At 38.6% G+C, this 22,979-nt stretch overlaps 1 protein-coding gene across 1 annotated transcript in view; it reads left to right on the top strand.

Moving 5' to 3' along the window:
• Nucleotides 1-5,037: 5,037 nt before the first annotated feature.
• The window catches only part of LOC117431230 (guanine nucleotide-binding protein subunit alpha-12), a 50,304-nt gene continuing 32,362 nt past the window's right edge, over nucleotides 5,038-22,979 (top strand). The window contains exons 1-2 of the mRNA XM_034051972.3: nucleotides 5,038-5,928; nucleotides 19,816-20,031. Of these exons, the coding sequence (XP_033907863.1) occupies nucleotides 5,611-5,928; nucleotides 19,816-20,031 (534 nt within the window). The 5' untranslated portion in view covers nucleotides 5,038-5,610. The remainder of the gene's footprint in view (nucleotides 5,929-19,815; nucleotides 20,032-22,979) is intronic.

The raw sequence follows: 22,979 nt of genomic DNA, 5'->3' as shown, positions 1-22,979 counted from the left end.
GTCACTCTTTCTGTGTCGAGACAATTAACAACTCTACCTCCTTTTTCATACAGCTTTTAAAACTTGCAATAAAGAATACTATAGCTGCTTTACTGTATCAAAATAGACGTGGTTTTAATGAACGTTTCACATTCGTTATGAAAACAAGACTACGCATGACTTGTCTGAAGGAAGATAAGTGCCAGTGCCAAATCTGCATGATTGTTCTCCTGTTTACTTTTACATGCAGCTGGTTTCACAGACCGTGATTAGCTCTAATCTTGGATTATCTAATGTTACTTTAGGTAGTTCAGTGCTAATTGGGATCTGTGAAACCAGCCGATGAATACAACTCTGGTGTCTACTGCTACATTCTTCTGTAGAGACAAAAAGCTACAACCACCTTGACTCCCTCTGTAGGCTAAACTGACATGGTCAACTTCCAGGAAGGGGAGGTTATTAATGACATTGCTAAGCACATATATATATAAGGGCCACAACACAACTGAAGTAATTTCACAACGGAACTACATCACGATGGAGGCCACTCTCCTAGACACCCCAGCACAATCTCCGCCTGTTTCTGGAGTAGTTGAAGCTGTTTAGAAAGCGCAAGTTGAGTCTTCAGTAACATAGTTGGCCGTGGTATATTTCTGTCAGTGTTATAAATGGTATTGCAACGGTAAGCAATGCCCCTCACTTTCTGTTAAAAGAAACATGTGCAAGCGGGGAAAAGGGCGTTTGTATAGCACACTGAGTTTAGTTGCGGTGATACGCGCCAGAACAGCTGGTGCTATAGCACAGGTGCTACAGCATCTAGAGACCCCAAAATAATGTTTCGTCAGGTTTCAAAATGTCTCAGATCATGACTGCAATAGGACTGCGGGAGAGGGATACACCACCTACTTCAGCGGCAGATAGTTTCAGTGTGCAGAGCCTGTACTTTTGCTGTGAGATAAAGGTTTTTTCAGCGCGAGAAATAGATACATTTTAAAATGGGAAATATACAGCGAACATAGACGGTGATACTATTGTGGGTGAGGCAGGGAAAATCTTAATTTCACTGCCACCAACACATTAAATTATTCCTGCGGGAGCCACTCTCCCCAGCAAAGCAAAAACACTGACAACTTTAAACGCAGTGGCTTTGATAAGCATACACAACGACAGAGCTAACACAGTGAATGCTTGAAACATTATATTATAGCAAAGAATGAGCTCAGAGAAGCCCACTTTGAGTGTGATCGCGAATGTTTCTACATTTGTCATCTTGTAACATGATAGAAAACTGCTGAAACATTTCTTACCATTTCATGTAATTTGTATCCGAAGCAGTAAATAACTGTAGAACATAAAAAATAGCCTTTAGGTGGGCTATTAAAGCTGAACAAATAATTTGTACAGCTGTTTAATATTCTTTATCAATGTAAATGTTATAAAAGGTCATTTTCTTTTTTGTTTGTTTTACAAAACAAACATTACCTTTTTTCATTGAAGTAAATGAAAGGCTTTGTGAGATACAACTCACTACCCAACATTCAGATAACAAGCTCATTATTATTAGTAGTAGTCGTAGTAGTAGTACTGTAGTAATAGTAGTAGATTTTCCATGATAGTAATGTTATCTTTTGTATTATAGTAAAAATAAAGGTTTGGCAACTAAACAAAGGTATGGCTATTTTTTTTCTGTTGTAAAAGCAGCCATTAACTACTCTTTATGCAAGTACAAGCTTGGTCGGTCTCTTGCATTTTGTATAAATCTTATGTTGATATATCAACAACTGTAAACCATCTTTCTTTTCATACCGTATTTACAAACTTTGTGATAGAAGTAGTTATTTTTTTTATTTTCCCTTGTAAGTAATTTACAAAGAATTCAGAACACTACCATAGTCTGAATGCCCAACTGGAATAATATCCTGATCATTGACCAGCAAACCACCATACTGTATGTACTGTGCTATCCAAGTACTGCAGGTTCGCCTGTAGGGGGCATGCTGCCCTATTATTTAGCGACTACCTTCGATAGTGCAAGGATAATTGCAGACCTGTCAACTCTCCCTTATTTGCCGGGACTCTCCCGTTTTTTGGACACTTCTCCCGGACAACTACCGGGACAAATCCCGCCCACCTCCACCCAAAATGTTTTTGTAGCTAAATTCAGATGGAAGGGCATTTTATTTTAAATAATGGTTTTAAAATTTAAAATTGTATTGAAAATGAAGGTTATGTTTCATTTTGAATTATTAATGTTGATTCAAAGCAAAGTGACGAAGGTCTGCACTCATAAGAAAAACAAAATAATTCCATAAAGTAATTTTCATTATTTATTCTTCATTTCACAGCTTCATTTTTAATAGGATGTCAACTGCCAACTGATAAAAGTTTTTTTATCTGTTGGTTTTCTATACACAGTGGTACTCAAACAATGTATTCTTATATAAATAAACATCCAAAAAATGTATCTGATTTAAACTTTTTTCTACAGTGAAAGTGATTGACTCAACTCTTGTATTGATGTAGTTAGCAACATCATTTAAATTAACTTCAGTATCGGACCAAATCATAATGATATCGTCAATGTACCCAGCCCAGTATTTTCCTGAACCTTTATAGGGATTGTTGTTATAAATGTAATTATCCTCAAATTTTCCCATAAATTCATTTGCATAATTTGGTGCTAATGGAGTCCTCATTGCTGTTCCGTGTATCTGTAAATAATAATTTTTATCAAAAAGGATTTTTTTTTTCTAATACCAATTTAGTCAACTGTAAATATATTCAGTGGGGGTTGACATACCTGTCGTTTAACTAAATAGGAAGACAAAGCTTTCATTCCCTCAAAATTGGGAATAGAGATGAAACATCCAAGGTCACAAGCCAATCACTTTCACATACATTCTGAATACCTTGTCAAAAAATCTGAAGTATCTTTTAAATATGAACTTAGGAAAAAATATGATGATCAACATATCTAGAAATTTTCTCAGTCAATGAACCTATCCCAGCTACAACTGGTTGTCCCGGGGATCGATTAGCGATTTGTGAATTTTAGGTAGAGTATATAAAACATGTCTTAATTAAATAATTTTAATTCTTGTTCCAAAAGCCAAGAACTATCCAATCCCATCTGTAACATTGTATCAATTAATTTTTTAAAAACAAATGTTGGATCATATGTTAGATGTTTATAAAATGTACCATCCAATAACATCTTCTTTATTTTGTTAACATAAGTAATTGTATCCTGAATAACTATAGACCCATCCTTATCAGCTGGTTTTATAATAATTTATTTATCAGTATTCAACTCATGAAGTGCCATTCTTCTGATCTTATTGAAATTGTTCATTGTATCGGTATGTGTTTCATCATTACTTTGAGTTGTCAATTCCTCATCAATATCACCCTCCACCAATCTACAGAAAGTATTAACAGAAGCATTGGTCACAAATGGCATAAATGTACTTTTAGGTTTAAAATGGGTATAGTTCGTTGGTTCTTTAGGCATTGTCTTAGATCCAAAAAAAAACTTTTCAACTTAATATTCCTAAAGAAAAATAGTTACTATTTTAACTAGAAATGGATCTGTAGCAGTAGTTGCTACAAAAGAAAGTCCTTAGTACTGTCACTTGATCAGTAGAAAGTTATTTGCTGGTCAAATTAAAAACTACATCTTCATTCAGGAAGTTTTTTTTTTCACCTTTTATCCTTCTTTCCCTCTCTCTGGGTGCTGAATTCTTTCGTTGAGAAATCCGATATGAACTTCGTATTGGAGCTAAAAAAGATGTGGAGGTTGAGGAGGCCATTGATCCAGAAGACACCAGTGAAGTGGAAGAGCGCGGTGGTATCTGTTATAAATTATTAATGTTGAACCTTAAATATACAGATTAATACTAACAGTTACAAAAAAAATATTTGATTTATAGTTTACTATTTTTGTGACTTTTGTCCAGTTGCTAGGCTTAGATTTTGGTGTAGATCTAAGAATAATCCATAAGATTGTTTATTTTAATTTTGAATGGCGCTAATACAACCTAATAAATGAACCCTACTCTGCTATTATCTTGCTGAGCACACAGTTTTGTACTTTTAAAAAAAGGGATGATACAATAGCAGAATATGAACTAAACTACGTGTAAAACATTTACTTCCGAGTGGTGTCACCTCGTATAGTTCGTTTTGATTGGGAAGAATCTCATGGTTGTTTTTCTGTTTGATATTTTTCTTTTCAATTCTGTCAGATAATTAAGTGGAATAGTTGTTTGCCTTTGTGTCATGTAGGTCTCCACTTAAATTCAGGCCACTAAGATTATAGTTTACAAAAGCTACGTTATTTTGAAAACTCAGTGTTGACAGGTATGCTGAACCCCCTTCCGCAGTCAGAGTTGCTCGTTGCAAGAGAGACGGTTACCATGATGATCACCCCTCTGCCATCCTAAGTCACGTGAACGGGAGCTGAGTAACTACGAGTTATTTTGCTTAGACACCCATAGTAACCGGACAACCAAGAAGCTGGGAGGCGGGAAAGGACTTAAAATACAAACAAAACATTTGCCTAAACAATCGTTTTGATAAGTCCAAATATAAAATGACCTTGCGGCAACAAATGTTACACAGTAGTACCGGTTCATACCGGCTTACTTTCACCTCTGTTGTTGACCTTTATGTCAGGAAACCTTTAATTTCTAAAAAAATCATGGCCGGTCTGTGGTTACTGCAATCCACGTCTGTACTTAGCACGGTTTAGGACCCAGGGGAGCCCTGTGGCAGGCATGCATTCAGTGCGCAAGGCAAGCTCACGCACTTGACCGGCTATGATAGCCCATGGACTGCACCGACCCCCAACCACTAAATAGTCGTTTGCGCTTTTAAATGACAGTAAATCTGCTGTTGGGCAACTACTGCCTTCGTGTGCTTCTCCACCTCCCGTATTTTAAAACACGCCTTAGTCTGCCTTGACGTAACAGATTCACACTTCGTATGTCAGTCTGAAAAGCACAACGATCCAATGAAAACTCTTAACAACCACAATAATTTCTTAAAGCCGGCCCTTCCTGTAGTCCTGCCCCGTCTCCGCTGTCTTGCTCCCCCTGCTGGCGTTTCCCAGGTGTGCAGATGGAGGTGGAGCTCGGATTGGTCATGGGACACAACGCTTCTCAGGACGGAATACTCCGAAACATCCCACAGGGTTCTGTGTTTTAAACCTTGTATTCCTACCGGTGTAAACCTGTAACGCGTTTATGGAAAGATCTACATTTCCTATCGCACAGTTTTATAAAACGCATCTTGCAAGTTCAGAGTACTTTTATAAAACGGCTAAACCGAGGATGCAAACAATCCACTATCCCCGAATGTGCCAGTCAGTTGTTTTGCCTTGCTCGTTTTGAGTTAAGGGTGGGTGTATTCTGTTCACTAAGATTTCCCACGGAAGAGGTTAGTTGATTTCATTTAAGATTCAATCACTTCTTCGAAAAGACTGGAAGTGATTACAGGCTGGCTTTGCAATAGTAGTTGTAAATTAAAACCTGACTATATAACGCACTTTTTTCCAGCAAATGCTAACGGATCGCTTACAAAGTTAAGTCCTGAAGACTATTTTTTTTGTTTGTTTGTTTTGTCCTCGCCACCATGTCCGGTGTGGTGCGCACCCTGAGCCGGTGCTTGATCCCAGCTGAAGCCAGCCGGGAGCGGAGCAACAGCAAAGAACGGAGCCGGGACCGGGATGTGAACCAGGAGCGAGAGGCGAGACGCCGCAGTCGGGAAATCGATTCAATGCTAGCCCGGGAGAGACGCTCCATTCGCCGCTTGGTTAAAATACTTCTGCTTGGAGCTGGTGAAAGTGGCAAATCGACATTCTTAAAACAAATGAGGATTATCCATGGCAGGGAGTTTGACCAGAAGGCATTGCTTGAGTTTCGAGACACCATATTTGAGAATATCATTAAGGTAATACAAGTTACTTGTCTTAAAGTAACGGGGGGGAGGGTTTTTTTTAATTCATTTTTTTTAGAAATGACACAGGGGTGGAAGATCGAGGTAAGTGACACTCATGACTGATTAATTTTGTGTCGACTTTTTAGAATAACTATCAGGGCAATCTCTTACTGTTAAAAAGCTAAATCAATACCCAGCCGCCAATACAGTCCTGTGAAGTTTGTGTGGGCTTACTGCGCTAAAGACAAATAATGTGATAAACTTGACCAACACACCAAATCCTGGCTGCCGAATTACCCACGTACAGTATAAGCAACTCCATCTCATGGAACAGTGGCGGTTTCACATTATTAATGTATATCTGTTTTTTTTTCTGTAGTCACCGTATGATATGATTGTAAACATTGTGACTCATGTCTCTGAACAAGTAAGAAGTATTATGAAGAAAACCGCTAACATTTGGGAGAGCACAGTGTCCCACCTAAGAGTGTCTTTCGTACATCTGTTTTTGCTCGGTTATCTAGTAACTACAACATGGAAGATACCATTAAATAAAAACAGTTTGTTTTGGCCAATAGATGTTAAATCACGCCCTGTCATAGGACTATTCATTAGAAACATTGCCAGTTGATTCAACACCAGTTGGGCAATTGCAGTGTCACAGAAAGTAATTTGCTGCCTGTTTCTAGCTCACCATTTACTGTTTGTCATAGGGTTGGTTAACTGGGATAATCGCACCTTATACGATGATGCAGAGGCTATTGAACACGTTTCCTGTACTGATCAGACGCAATGCATTGGGCAGAAGTGGCCCTATGCATCTGCATTTGACTGCCCAGTATTCTGAGATCTAAAGCCAGGTCTACAGCAACTGAGTTTTTTGATTTTGATAAAGATTGACCTAAATTAGTGTGCCTGTCCCTTCACAAACCAGTGCTTCCCATATTGAGAGTCTAGACCTTAATGGTTACCTTGCCTTCTACAGGTAGTTCAGTGGAGTCCTAGAACACAGATCCCTGTCAATTGTGTGGCCCTGGATTCATGTGGGGCAGAATTATTGTTTTATTTAGGAAATTTCAGGTAGAAAATATGATGGCAAAGCACTGAAGTGCACAACGCCCATGTCTCGTTCCCAACATTTCTTATGATAAGTAATATTTTTCTCAAAGTGATTGTGCACAAACATGTCTACGTTTCTTCAGCTGTAGCCATAACATGGATATCCATTCAAAGTCGCAGCCTGCATAGGCTCACAAAGAGGTTCCTATCAAATTGCATCACAGCTTTTGCTTGTTTTATATTTAAATTAGCGGTTTCCTTTTTAGACCCAATTTTAAACAAAGATGAAGGGAACGCCAGCCTTTTGTGGACGTGCTGTAGGAGGCAGTGTGGAGTAGTGGTTAGGGCTCTGGACTCTTGACTGGAGGGTTGTGGGTTCAATCCCCAGGTGGGGGACACTGCTGCTGTACCCTTGAGCAAGGTACTTTACCTAGATTGCTCCAGTAAAAACCCAACTGTATAAATGGGTACCTGTATGTAAAAATAATGTATAATGTGATATCTTGTAACAATTGTAAGTCGCCCTGGATAAGGGCGTCTGCTAAGAAATAAATAAATAATAACATGCTGCTTTCTGAGTTCATCTAAGTGAAGGAAAAAACTAAATGTTTTAGGAACTCAAAATTGACATCTGCAAGTCTCAGGGATTAAAATAAACCCCTAATTACTAATTTAGAGAAGCAGTGAAGAGATCAGCCTGATTAGTCTTATTGAGTCCGGCTTGACATCTTTTATTCTTTATTGAAGTGGTCAGGGTAGCTCATGTGTCAAGGATGAACAGTAATGCCACTAAACATTCATCCAATCAGTGTGTGATGTACACCAATAAATATAAATCAAGCCATATGAAATAAACAGGAGGTGGAATTAATGTAAATTACTTTTCAGTTTGCCTGGTTGAATATTTACCTGCTTCCATGGCATATGAATGATTTCATTTACATTTAGGGTTTTTGCTGCGACTAAGTTTGCTGGAAATTCTGGACTCCTTTCTTGTTCTTCACACTACAGTTTCTGTATCGAGCTGCACCAGTAGCACGTCGCATCCAAGAGTCTATTGACATGGATCTGGTTTAGAAGCTGTTTTTCTAATGAAAGAAAGTTTCACTTTGGCATCTTTTTTTAATTTTGTTCTTTTATGTAACAAGCAGATGCTGTAGAAGTAATACGCTTCTTCTACAGCTCGGCTTCCAGTTGCAGTCTTTTTACACCGCAGATATAATTGTACTCGCCAGCTGAAAGTCTGAACTGCTCTTCTTTCAGCAGGCTGCTGTTAACCATCCTGGCAACAGTGGCCCTATCATCAGAGGATAATGTATGGGTGCCGCACCTTGCAATAAGCTTGCAGTGAGGTCACATGGACTTATTTTATGTTGCATTTATAGCTCTTTCTCGGTAGTTATCGGTGAAGCAAAAGTATGTTTGCTTTTTTATAAATTATATGCTTGAAAATAAAACTAGGGGTATAGCGCAGAGTTGTAAAACGAAATGGTGTGGCAGCGCCCCTTCACTCAGAATTTAATGAACTACAAGCCTCACTAGATTTGTCCCAAATTGTCAAACAGGATAACCGAATGGAACGTCTCCAGCTATGGCCACATTTTTGCATCACCCTGTAGAATTTTGCTTCATAAAGTTGAATGAACCCTGTTGAATAAAAATATTATTGAATTACACACCACTTTGTAGTTGTTCATATACTTAATGAAAACTTTTGTGATATCATTTTGTAGTTTTTTTTTGACTACATGATGTTAAATGAAACATATAAATTGTCTGTATAGTGTGTGTGTGTGTGTGTGGGTTTTTTTTTTTTTTTTTTTTTTAAATATATAGATGATGACTCAATCCTAAACTTTTGGCCACAGCTGTGTTTCTGGAAGTGATATTGGCCAGTAATACTAAGAAAGCAAGTGTGTTATAACAGCTTGGGAAATATGGGTTTTGCCAAATTCCAATTAGATTGGTGCTGGGGGGGCGCCCTAATTTGAGCAATAAAAATCTAAGTGCTCTTCTATTTGCTGTGTTTGTGTATGTGATGTTTTGTTTGAACTTCAGAACAGAGCTTTTTGTTTATAGTAGTCTTGTTAGTGTAGTCTTTTCCTTTTTATATGGAAATTCATAACTTAATAATGATTAATACCCTTGACTTTGAGTTTTAATGTTTATAGTAAAAGAAGAAATAATATACATTTATTCATAAAGCTATGACAAGAGAATTACTTGCAAAGAACAGCAGCTGGGTAAAGGGTTGTTTGGCAATGGGGAAGGTTGATGCCTATAGCAAGGATAGGAAGGAATGAAATATCTTTCACAAAGAGTACACACTCCTTTTGCCAAGATTAAGCAAGAGTTGTGGGCTTATAGGCATATCTAGTGAGAATAAGCAGTGCTGTTTGTTGTGAAGTTTATTTATGTAATAGTTAGCTGAAGGATTCAAAGAGGCCCTGCCTATTGCATGGAGTTTTTAAGGTTATTTTGGGAGGATGGGTTCTCCATTGTAAACCCCAAGAGTACCCCTATTAGACGGTGGAAGACTGCTGTAGTAACACAAGTTTTTTATTTAAGACGTGGAACTAAAATAGGTTTGCGTGCTGGGAAAGTTAATGTCAGAATGTTTAGAAAAAATACATTTTTATTGAAAGCCTCCTTTTTAAAATAATCCAGACGACTCTTCAGATCTCTGCGCAATTGTAGACTTTCCTTCAAAGGAGAAGGCTGGTAATTGTACACTTGGTTTGTAGTGTAACCTATTTGTTAAATGTGGCAGAACTAATTTGTAACAGTTTTCTTACATTTGCAGCCAGTAGTGGATTTCATTTGACCACTCACCTCTCCACACATCACTCTCCTCTCTGCACATGCAGTGTGAAAGCACTCTGCTCCATTTCTTAGTAATGAGTACATTTAGAACCAAACGACCCTAAAACCATTTAACGCACTTTTCTGTGTCATCATCCTGCAGTAAGAGTTGGGGGAGAAACTCCCCATTGCTTTCAAATGAATTCTAACCTAATTAGAAGTGTGTGCTTATGGAATACAGCTACTGTATTTATCACCTATCTAATTATCTCTATCATGCAAGACATGTGCTCTTTAATTAAAAACAGACGTGCAGTCGAAATACAGTACAGTTCTCACTGCAGGTCTGTTGTCCTGAAACAGCGCGTGCAATCCTGACGTATGTAATGGATTATTGTTACAAGCCGGTATTTGACTCCCATTGCACAACAGTTTGAGCCATTGCAGCTTTTACTGTGAGCTTTACTAGACATGTTGCACATCTTTTATAGATGCACCTTGCAATTAAGTTTCCCAGGAAAACCTGGAATGGCTCGTAATGGAACTCTGTGTAATCGGAGGTGAATCTAAATATTCCATAGGGTATTTACTGTACACTATACCAATAGCTTCCAAATGTATTCAAAGTCGGTGTACTTTTCTACTGCCGGCATAATTACGTCGGTGTACAGCTGAGCTCTTTCAACTCCTTTTGACAGCCATAACAGGAAGGCTTATTCCAAGTCTCTGCAAACAGTTTAGCTACTGGAGTGTTACACGTTAGCTATTCAGGATCTGAGAACTGAAAGGGATTTTGTTTGTCCATCTTTTTTTTTTTTTTTTAGTTTGTTTTCCTTTTTTTGAGCAGTGAATTCATTTTGAGAACAATCTGCCAATCATTTTGAGAGCAATCTTGCAAAATAGATTGAAAAAGGAGGTTTACTGTGTAAATAGATAGCTGTGCTTCCCATGTTGTTGTTGTTGTTGTTATTTAGTGATTTGGCAGACACTTTTATCCAAATCGACTTATCGAAAATTAAACAAAATATAATGATATAATACATTACAGGCAATAAAAAATGCAAAACAAACACATATATAAAATATATACAAAAATAATTATAAGTAAAGAAAATACAAGAAAATATATAAATAGGAATTTACAAATAAAGATTGAATAAATGGGTTTTGAGAAGACGGTGAAAAGCAGTAAAAGACTGAACAGTCTTGAGGATAACGGGTAGCTGGTTCCACCACAGGGGGACGAGGGAAGAGAAGGAGCGAGCACGGGAGGAAGGAGAGTGAAGAGAAGGCATAACAAGTCGGCCATTAGAGGATAAACAGAAAGGGCGAGAGGGAATAGGAGACACAAGGGATTGGAGATAGGAAGGGGCAGTATGATGAATAGAGCGATAGGCAAGAGCAAGGGTCTTACTTTGGATAGGTAGTTGTTGGAGAGTGCGAAGCAGAGGGGTAGCGTGAGAGCGGTGGGGTTGGGAGAATTACTAGACGAGCATCTGAGCAGATAGAGCTTTTCCTTGTGTGTTTGACCTGCATTGAATGGTTTAAATTGAATGTATTTGCCCTGACAAATGTCATTGTTGCATTCATATTAATTCAAATAAAAAAATAACATTAACAGCAGTATGAGAATGAGCCAACTGTGTAGTTTAGGTTGTGAGCCTAGATGCACAAAAATGCATTCTAACTTTTATCGCATGTTCTTTGCCAGACCATCGCTTCACTGGCACCGAGACGGTGATCACATGATCGGCCTGTTTCTGCCTAACAACCGCCTGGAGCTAAAGTCATTGTTCATAGTCATCGAGGCAGTTAAAGGTAAACCCTAGATCAAACACAGAGTAATTTGAGGATTTGTGGCTTAGGAGACATATCTTTCAAAGCATAAAAGTAGTAAATGTTTGGTAAGGAAAATGTGTTTTGTAAGGGGGATGTGTGATGTAGGATTGAAGATGAATATTTGATCAAGGTGTGGTAACATGAACCTTGTGAAAAGTGTTGAAGGACAGACCAGAGGGTTTCTCCTATACAGTAATACAACAGCTGTAGAAAGATCATGTTTTATATGTTGAGGAGGTTTGTTTAAGTGTTCCAGTCAAAACAGACATCAGAATTCACTGGTTCATATAAAATTTATATGTGAAAGTTCACAAAGCAAAATGTTGCTTACAATGTAAGAGGAAGCCGAACAATAGACATTTGACTTGACTTTTAAATACATAAATACAAATAAAGTTAAAAAAAAAAGTTTTACATTTTTTGCTTGTGGTTTTTCAACCTATGATGTAGGATTGGTCAGTTCAATAGATTAAGTTACTGTTCTTGTCATGTTTACTTTAAGTAACCTATTTGTTGCCTGCAAACTCGGTCTCAGTTTGGCTATAATTCTCCAGCCCAGCCTGCAAATAATATCCCAGCGGGGGAGTTCATGTTACTAAGCAGCAGGCCACATGGAGCTTGGGTCAAAGGTCAGAGTTCACAGAGTCCACACTTTGTTGCCATACAGTATCTGTATTTACACAGCATGTACAGGTGGCAAGATGGTCATAGAATGGGTGTTCCCTTAAGCATTCCTTAAATAAAATCATTTGCCGCACTTAGAGGTTTGAGATTAGTTTGTTTCTGCCCTGTTGAAATGTCTGGCAGCACAGGCTAAAGCAGGATTAATCTGCATTCCCAAAGTTGTGAGTGAATACAGCTTCTACACGAACGCAGGGGCAAGTTGATTTCCAAGCGTTTTGGTAGGGTGCTGAATAAGGGTTTAGACGTTTAACACGCTCAGCAGATGGGGGTGTAGACGCCACCACCTCCCCTGTAGATGTAAAGGCTTGCTGTAAACACTGCAAAAAAAATGGGTTTAGTTTCGGGTTCCAGAGCAATTGAGTCCATGTGCATGGAATCATAAATAATAAATCAATCCAGTAAAAGGCAGAGGAGTGAGGGGGAAACATTGACTACGATTTGGGGTTTTGACGCCCTGCATAGCACATTTTTCTTAACTTAGAATAGTTAATGCAGTTAATCAGAAAGTCATTCTTGGTTAATTACAACATAGTGCATGGTAAGCTGTAGAATGTTTTAAATCACAGTTCTAGTAGTTGGGTTGTATGGCTGTAAGGTATCTCATTTCAGACATCTACAGGTTTTCTGTGTGGCTGAAGCTCATAACATTATTTTGATGTACAGGATGACGAGAGTTTACCCCTAAAATTGACTAGAGATCTATCTTGGATCGGATCACACTTCCAACATTTAATTGAATTTATTTAAATTGTAAGAGATTTATGCAAGGCAATTTTCTGTGTCAAACCATTAAATATTTCTGAAGTGGGTTGCTTGACTGATTTTAAATGTTTGATTGGCACAGTTGCTGCTTGTATAAGGAAACCCGTTTTCTTTTCGGTACAACAGCTGTGTCACATTTAATCAATATGCGAGTCAGTCAAGCAACCCGCTTCAGAAATATTCAGTGATTTGATGCAGAATAGAGTTTCACTAAATCTTGCTATTTAAATAAATTAGGCTACATGTTATTAATGCTATCCAGTATATGGGACACACATTTTGGGGTGTGTGTGTGGGGCAGTGGAAGCTCCTTTAGAGGAGGCAAGGTAGGCAGTGCCTCCTCAATTTTAAAGTGGAAAAAAATGAAATTTTATTTATATATAAAATAAAATGAATCTGTGCTTGGAAGTTCTGGCATGCGATTGGTTAAAACCTCATCATAGGCGCAAAAATAGATTGAACTATTGCCCTAACATACCTACACCAGAAAGCAATAGTCTCCCTCGGACATGTGATTGGCTCACTGTCAGTCCCTCCCCTTTTCAAAGGAACTGCCCTTCCCCTGCACATCTCACAACATGAGAAAATGGCTGAAAGTGAAAGAACTGTGATTCTGTGACTTAACAGAAAATGAATTACAAAACATACTACAAAAGAAACATTATAATGGTGAAAAAAACCGTCACTGTCACTTTTTTTCTGACTTTCTGAAATTCAAACAAATTCAACTTGACAATGTAAACAAATGACGGCCAGGATCTAAACGCACTACTAAGAGAGTATTGTGCAGTAGTCAGGAAGCCAGACGGAGAGCTGTACGGCAAAAAGACTTTAACTATGCAGAAACATTTTCTTTTCTTCATTTTTTGTTATTTATTTATGTTACGTATGCTGTATCTGCTGTATTTAAACAAAATATATAAAGTCATATTTACTATTCAATCTTGCCTCACTTATTTTCTTGACTAATTCATATATTAAATATGTACTGCAGACTCGGCTCACAGTGGAAAATTAAATGCCCCTCAGGAAGATTATTTTTACCTCCAGGGTGCAATACCCTCAGCCTGTGGCTTTGGGCATTATAGCCCCCTGTCGGTAACAATAGTCTTATCTCGGGGCAATAATTTGCAATGATGACCCTCCTTCCCAGTCCATATTTACTATATATAATTTATATATATATATATATATATATATATATATATAATTAGTGCTAGGACAAATATCTGAATATTCGAACAAATATTTTTTAACAAAACAGTGAGTTTTTTTCCCTGTCATTTTACAACGCCATTTCCACGTTTAAAATTACATTTCAGTTTTCATGTGCTTGTTCAGCTACAAAAAGGCACAAAAGCTACAACAGTAAAACCTCATGTTATAAACCCCTATCTGCTATAACCACACACAGTACATTACTAACAATGGCAGATGACGTAGTCTGATTGCTGGTTTTAATTGGAGGATCAACTGAAACCCTCCTGCCCCCTGTTGAAGCACTGCTTTACTGTGTATGCGCGATTATGAGTGAAGTTGAAGGAGATTTTGCACTTGCAGATCTCAAGATCTACCCCCACTACCATGCACTGTATATGTCTGACCTAAGCACCACCTTACTGGATCCTCAGCTGATGCACTACTGCACTACTAATATGTCATTGTAGATCTAACTTGTTGCATCCTAGTTCATATTGTATTTTAGTAGTATTATTTGCACTTACTGTAAACTAATACTGTATTTAAATATTAATCATGCATTGTAACCCTGTACAGTACTGCTCTGTAACACCTGTAAGTCACCTTGGGGATAAAGGCATCTGCCAAATAAATACATTGAAAATAACAATAGTATGAAAAGTGTTGTCAGTCAGAATACAATAAGATTCTACTGTTGCTGGGGGCTTTAATGGGACTCCTAAGCCCTCTGCCTTTTTTCTGTCTCCCAATTTTTTTTTGGCCACTGGTGTAGGGGTAGTGGTGGGTAATTTAGACTGGGAAAGGTAGGAGGTTGCAAAAGAGGCTTTGATGATTGTAAAGCAGGTAATATAAAACACTTGGGGAAGTCAAGACTATTTACTCATACAGGAAGTCATTCTGTATTATTGTAATTGAATTAGGCTTGTTCTTGGATGAGTTGTTAAAATGGGGTCTACTTTGTTCATAAATCCTTAAACTTTTTTTATAAACATTTTAACTTTTTTTTTTTTTTAAATCAGTGGGGTGTTTATGCAAGCAAGAAAAAATCCAAAGTTAGATTTTTATTCGACACTAAAAAAGGCATTGCTTAGTAATGCTGAACAGGGTTAATTAAATGCATGTGCAGTGGCAGTCATGCAAGGGCTCCTTGGGTTTCAAATGCACACAGGAGTCACCGTGAGTCATGCATTTGAATCATGAACCTAAAAAACATTTTGTGATGTTGATATTGATCAACCACATCATGATACATCATTCCCAAGAGATTATTGCTCAAATATGATTCACTAAATATTCTCAGCTGCAGACCACTGTACGACTATGGCCAAACCTAGAATAAAAAACCCCCCCTATAAACATATTTTAGATGAATACCATGTAATCTAATGAACTACAAAATGATCTTGCAAAAATCTAGTGGAAGCCATGACAGTAGTATGGTATTTCATGGTGGATTTCGAACGGTCACATTTTTAAATATCAGTTTTTTGTTCAGTCTACAGTACAAAGCGCTATATAATTCAAAATTAACATAACATTATTCATTATTGGCCATAGCTGTACGCCATAAGCTGACCCATGTTATGATAAGGAGATTGCACAGCCTTAAGAATTGATTTCCAACTGCTTGCACCAATTAGTAGTAGTAATAATAATAATAATAATAATAATAATAATAATAATAGTAGTAAAACGCTTTAGTAATTAAACTAGTCACACAAAACTATTTGTAAGTTTAATTATGAGTTAGGGTATTGAGTTCCATTTTTAACTCACAAAATTAACTACAAAAAAAAGTGTACAATAGTTTTCCAGTTGCTTTTGGACAGTTGTAGTTATCGCAGAGTAAACCTCAAGCACACAAGTATAATATCACTACAACACTATGCAGCAGGGAAGGAAATGAGACGGCTTTTGGTAGTTACTTGACCATTGCATTTTGTACTGCTTTTTCTTTTAGGAATTATTCACTATAGTTCAATACAGGCAATGCAAAAGGACTCGAGTCATACAGTCAGGGGAGCGCAGGGGTCCCCGAGGGTCTCCCCTGGTAAAAGCACAACTGTGTGGTGTGCAGGGTGAGTCATACAGTCAGTCAGGGGAGCGCAGGGGTCAGGGCTGGGGATTTCGGAGGGAGCGTTGCATTGGCTTTGACACTCCCGTGGCTTAGGGAGGCAAGACCGTCGCGGACTGTTCCTCCTCATCATGCTACAGCGTACCCTGCTGGCTGCCTTGTGAGCTCAGGCGGACACCTGCAGGGCTGGCCTTTGTCCTCCAGAGGCCTGTAGCTCGCTGACATCCATTCTCTAGCTCCTGGGTGTAGAAGAGGAAGCTGGCTTGGTCGTGGGATCGGAAGACGCCCACTGAACCTTCAGTTCTCTTGAGCTGTGTGGGGAATCACTGATTTGAGATTACAAATTAGGGAGAAAATTGGAGGTAAAATATTTGGGCACACTAAAAAATAAAGTAGTAGTAATAATAATAGTAATAAAAAATAATAATAATTCAGAAACAGAATGGCAGATTGCTTCAGATTTCAACCAGAGGGTGTTGGATACGGGAGAGGAAAGGGTTAAACTTGGAACCTGTAACCCAAGTTGCTGGCCGTCTGCTCATACAGTAAATATGAAAGCACGCCATTTGAGTTGTGATCCAATGAATTGCCTGCGCTGCCCTATTGTAGGGTAGGGCTTGCGCTTGGTTAACCTTTTGTCAGTTGTATAGCTTTATGAAAAAAAATGTCATGTAAATCTGCAGCTCTAACAAGTCTCTGAAACTTCTAATGCTCAGCTTTTTCTCTTAAGTTAGGACCTTCTTGCTTTATTTGCTTTAAGTGCTGCCTTGATTTTGTTTTTTTAATTACATAAATTGTCTTCACCTGCAGTATAGTAACCCTATAGATATTGTTACTATTACTATATCGCATAATGGGTCTCAAAATGTTATTGCACTTCATTTTAAATGGTATTGTGTACACTGTTGAAAACAGCAGTGGGGGTGTGAATAAGACAATGACACGTAGATGATTTTCATTGAAGTAAATCAACATTCTTCCTTATGTTTGTTGTTAGAAACAAGCTGATACTTGCACATAGCTGCTTTTGTTTTGTATTGGTAGCCCTTTCCTCAGTTTTGGGTCTCTGTTGAACAGTTCCTTTGAAAACCACATTTGCTGTGTGACTGTGCGTTAGCTAGAATGGTTCTTCAGTACAATGTAATGACTTGAGCAGATTCCCTGGGAGGATACTCTGCTGGCCTGTTTTCATTTCCTTTCAAACACACGAGCAGGAGGGGAGAAAAAAAAACAACACACACTATCATAAATCTTTAGGAGTTCTACTACAAGCACTGTTAGCACATTGTATACAAGACTGACTGGTACAGAGTGTTTCTGTCTCTGAAGATTGGTTGGGAAATTGAGTGGTCAGAATAAGGCATGGATAAATTGGGAGCGGGATCAAGCCACTTCTTTCATAATTCCTTCTTTAAACTTTCAGTAAAATCAAGGTGGTAAACTTTACAAGACCACAATTTCCTTTTTCAGCCTTCGAGCAGCATGTGAAAACTAGTTTAGTCTGCACTTGCCTAAATGTATTTTTCTGTAAGAAATTAGTTTTCATTGTTCTGTAAATGTTCACTGGAAAGTGCTGTTTTTATACAAGAAATACTCGAAAGGAACACAACCCACTCCATTTGACCTTATTTTTTATAAAAAAAATAATAAAATAAAGTAGTTTGTCTTCCATGCCTACTGACGTGCAATACACGCTGACGTACATACTGTAAACATGCACAAGTGTAGTTGCCTGTGATGTAATGGCTGTATTGCAATTGACTAAGAAGACGTGCTTTCAGAGAGATGCTGTTCAGCAACTGGCCTTAGCCAATGGGGAAGCCTGAAAACTGCTGCTGACCTCCAGATGTGACGGAGCGCTCAGCGATCAAAGAGCCCTTGATTGGAAGTTGCCTGTCTGTTCCCAGAGCTGCTCTGAGGAAGTGGGTGAAAGGTCAGTGCTTGCCTGCGTGGGCTGCAGATTGGTGGACACAGCTCTGAGAACCTCTGGAGAAGGAAGAGGAGGAGCCTGCAGTGAGATCAGGCAGGACCCCTTTGTGGCCGCTTTTGAACACCGTTCAGATTGAGCCGCCTAATGATTTCATTAATTGGGGGCAGATTGTCTGTGAATTGGTGTTTTGCACTGGGAGTGGTCATTAACCAGCCAGATGTCATTAACAATATGCGGATGGCTAATAAGTTTGAAATATGTTCCGAGTGTAAGCATGATGAGTCAGCATTTGCTGCACAAATAAATATTGTGTTCAGGCGTCTGGAAAGATTTTGAAATGATGTGCAATACATTTTCTTTACTGTGTATCATTTGTAGCTGCAATTCGAAACAATGCGTTTTTCCACTCGATTTCCCTAGTTTTTCCACTTCCACAGGATTAATGAACAGTGCATTCACCTTGTGGTGTTATAGTGGTGCAGAGACCAAAGAAACGGGAGATGATAGTCTACAGTCAGAACTTAAACACAAATCTGCATTAATTTTCAAGAAACGAAAAAAGCACCATATTTTAAAAGGAACCTTGTAATTGAGATTCCCTAAGTTACCTATTTCTGTGAAAACCTTTCCCACAGTGCTCCGGTCGTGTTAAGGGTGCACTGTGTCATTCAGGGGTATTTTAGGACATCTTCTCTTTTTTTTTTATCAAGATGTCTCTAAAAGGCAATCAAATAAGGACATAAATCCAATGTAATGAATGTGGACTGAAGTAGATCTTTTGTTGGCCTTTGTGCTTGTGATTGGCACAGGCTGGGTCACGTTGCACTGGACAGGGACGGCAGGCATTGAGAAAGTCCGCCTGCTTCTCAGCAATGCCACAGACTTGTCGGGTGTCTTGTGACTTCTGGGAAGGAATGTCCTTTTGAAATCCTTCAGAAATAAGACTGTGAAGTGGATGCAGTTCGCCAGCCTGATTTGCCCTGAATAGCTGCTGAGCAGACAAAACAAATAGGTTCTAGGGTTAGGATTAGCAGCAGATCAGTTTGTGTGGAATTTTAGGCTGTATGAAGATGGTGTGTGGGGTTGTGTGTGTGTGTGTTATTATTTTTTTTATTTATTTTTATTTATTTTTAAACTTTAATCTGCATGGTATGCCGATATTTCAAATATAACACTATAGATATAGCTATACTGCATCCTGGTAACTTTGCTGTTGATCACACAATCTGATTGCAGATAGATTGTTGGAGTAAGTTTGAACTATAACACATTAGGTAATTTTGTACTGGCAAGCTGCAGCAGCAGCAGCACTTGTGTTTGATGGATTTGCCTGATCAGAACTGAAATATGAAATGCAATCAAACCACCAAAAGTTATTCCATGTTATTGAATGTTTCTAATTTCTGCCATTGTGGCGCCTGGGCAGCTTGCGATGGCTGTAACTGTTTCACATGAATCGTTCTAGTTCTAGAGCTGAATGATATCCGTTTTAAAGGTGGAGCAGTGTTTGGGTGCGGTGTTGACGGCTCACTCTGGTTGTGCTCTGCAGGGTATGAGAGTCCTGGTGGATGCCCGTGACAAGCTGGGTATCCCCTGGCAGAACACGGAGAATGAGAAGCACGGCATGTTTGTGATGGCCTTCGAGAACAAGGCCGGAGTGCCTGTGGAGCCCTGCACCTTCCAGCTGTACGTCCCCGCCCTGCGCGGGTTGTGGCTGGACACCGGCATCCGCCAGGCATACGGACGACGCAGCGACTTCCAACTGGTGAGTCCCTCATTGAGAAGTTCTGAGGTTAATCCAGGGCCTCCATGTGATCTATACATGAGATTACATTCTTCAAATTTTATATATAATATGTGTGTGTATAATAATAAATAATAATAATAATAATAATGTGCATATACATTTTCAGAATATACAGTAAACTCTCACCCTTTGTGCAAACACACCTTTAAGACCACTCACAAGATTAGTTTAGAGACGATCTGAGGATCACGTTATACATTTAAAACATGTGATGACTGAAACAGAAAATGATCAAATAACAACACCATTATTAAGATAACTTGGTGTCCCCTCCATGCCTAGTTACCCTGTAGGACTCGTGTAATCAGGTGGTGGCAACAGATTGATTTGACTTGTAAGTAGACCTTGTAATATTGACCAGAAAAGGATTTACATATATAGAACGTGATAGACACCAGACAGTAAACTTCACAGCAAAGACTATGATTTGATCTTGTTGTTTAGGAGTGGAGGTGGAGTGCATTCCTTTTAAAAGGGGCGGGACTGACAGTGATGTGAACCAATCACATGACAGGTGGAGACTATTTTTGCTCCTATGATGAGGTTTTAACAAATCACAGGCCAGAATTTCCAAGCACTGACAATACATGAGTGCTGGGACGAACACAGGATTTTCATGTTCAGATATTTGCTCATAATTTTAAATATTCATTCAGATATTCATTCATTTTCAAAAAGTAATAAAAGCCATTATATTGCTCAGAACACAGGCAGAGACAGCAAGCAGCAGAGGCAGGAGGTGTGGCCCCTGTGTGTGCCTTTATTTTACAGCAAGACATTACACTATGTAACAAAATATCCCAGGAGTAAAGAATACGTTGTGTAGGCCTTACTTTATCCCAGTGAATTAACTACAAAACAAACGATGCCAAATAGCAGTTCATGTTAAATGTTTTGTTTATTCCCGAAATACAGTACATAAAGTTGACACCCCATTTTATTTTATTTTTTTTTACTTTTTTCATTCCTTGCCATTTACCGTTTCTTCACAGTAGTGTCCATAGACATGTTTTCATAAAGTAACTAACATGAGGTTTCCTTGTGACGTTTTGTAGCTGAACAAGCAAACAAAAACTGTAGTTTAACTTGAAACACTTCAAATAAAACAAACGTGCCATATACATGCCAACCGTCCCTATATGGTCGGGACAGTCCCGATTTTCCTAGCAAATGTCCAGCGTCCCGTGTCCTGATGCGGGCGTCCCGCTGAACAGTTTCCAAATGTTGTAAAGTATGATTCCATAGAGATCACTCTGCGTGCGCACACATAATCTGGTTTGTTTACTTATTGCTGTCTAAAACTTTTAAATAGAGGCTCGAGCTGCCGTGTTGATCCTGTGTTAATTTTTTTTTTTTATATGTATTAATCTCACATATCACATGGAGCTCTTTTTCATTTGCCATTTTTGGAACTTGTGCAACTTCTAGTGCGCTGGTAAATAATTTGTAATTTTTCTAGTGAATACGAATGATTATGATTTTTATATCCTGAATACATGTCAAATATAAAGAGATGAGAAGTGACTGTTGCAGAGCGGCCTGCTTAATGTTTAATTAGTCTGGCTGGCTGGAGGAGGAACTCGATCAAGATGAAAATCTCTGCGGTACAAAACTTATGAAATATGAATGAACAGAGAATAGAAAACCACAGCGTAGGAATTGGAAGCAACATGTCTGGGTTACTGGCACAGATGAATTATAAGAATGAAATAGTTTATGGTTAGTATTGTAATAATTATATGTACTGACTCCAGTATAAGTAGTTTCCTATTTTTAAATGCCTTTTAAATGAAATGAAAACACACTGTCCTGCACTAGCCATGCATTCTAATTGAGATGCTTACAGCAACCCTGTGCTTTCAGCACTGTATTGCATTGTAAGCATTCTAGTGGCAAGTACTTGGCTTGGGTTTACTTGATATGCATGTCAGAGTGGATAGCCCTTGTGTAAATCCCAAAGTAATCCAGTAGGCTTCTGAACCTGTGTTTTATTTTTATTTTTTTTAACAGAAGACTGCATTACTTAACAGGTTTGCCTGCCTGTGAATCGCAGAATCTAATCATTTATTTTCTGCATGAAAGAAAACTTCTATCCTTTTATAGAAGACAGTAGTTATTCTGTGCGTGCGTGCGTGTGTGTCCACAGAATAGAAGCATGTGATTGTGGAGATCACATATTAGATTTTATCTGTGTTTTTTTTTCTTTTTTTCTTTTTTTTTTTCCTGTGTCAGGACTACCAGTTAAACACACATCCAGCATCTAGGGTTCTGAATTATTTACCCTACAGTGGGGACAAGCTGGGAAGTTTCTCATGGCTGTGTACAAGGTTTCATTTCTTTTTACAATTTCTACAACGGTTGTCTTGCGTTACTTGAAACCAAGCCATCCACATCTAACTAGTTACAATGGGATTTTGGGAAAAGCTACAAACACAGTGAGTCGCAATGAAATCCTGCTATGAAGACCCTGTAGCACAGCACGTTTACTGTCACGCCATGCTGCTGTAGTATACAGTGTTGTGTGGCAATGACAGATCCTCTCTATTGGTATGACTCTTTCCATTACACCAGGGGTATTCAATTACATTCACTGGAGGGCCAGATAAGGCAATGTCCAAATCTTGGCAGGCCACAGGACACTCATGATGTGGGGGTGGGGGTGGGGGTGGGTTACCACTCACAATGATGCGATTTATGATTGCCATTTAATAATACAAAGCAAATATTTATCGCTGTAATGCTATTAAAACTGCATGCTAGTAATCTAGAGGGGGAGGGCGAACAAAAAATTGAGGGGGGTACACCCCACTTTGTGCAGGCATGCATAAAATACATTCAAATACTGTTCGGTGTCAGAAGTGGACCAGGGAGAACAGCAAGCATTTAAACAGCAACCTTAAGAAAAG

The sequence above is a fragment of the Acipenser ruthenus genome, chromosome 22 (assembly GCF_902713425.1).
Source record: "Acipenser ruthenus chromosome 22, fAciRut3.2 maternal haplotype, whole genome shotgun sequence".
Lineage (NCBI taxonomy): Eukaryota > Metazoa > Chordata > Actinopteri > Acipenseriformes > Acipenseridae > Acipenser > Acipenser ruthenus.
Note: the sequence above shows the minus strand (reverse complement) of the source record. Positions and strands in the feature narration are given on the sequence as shown.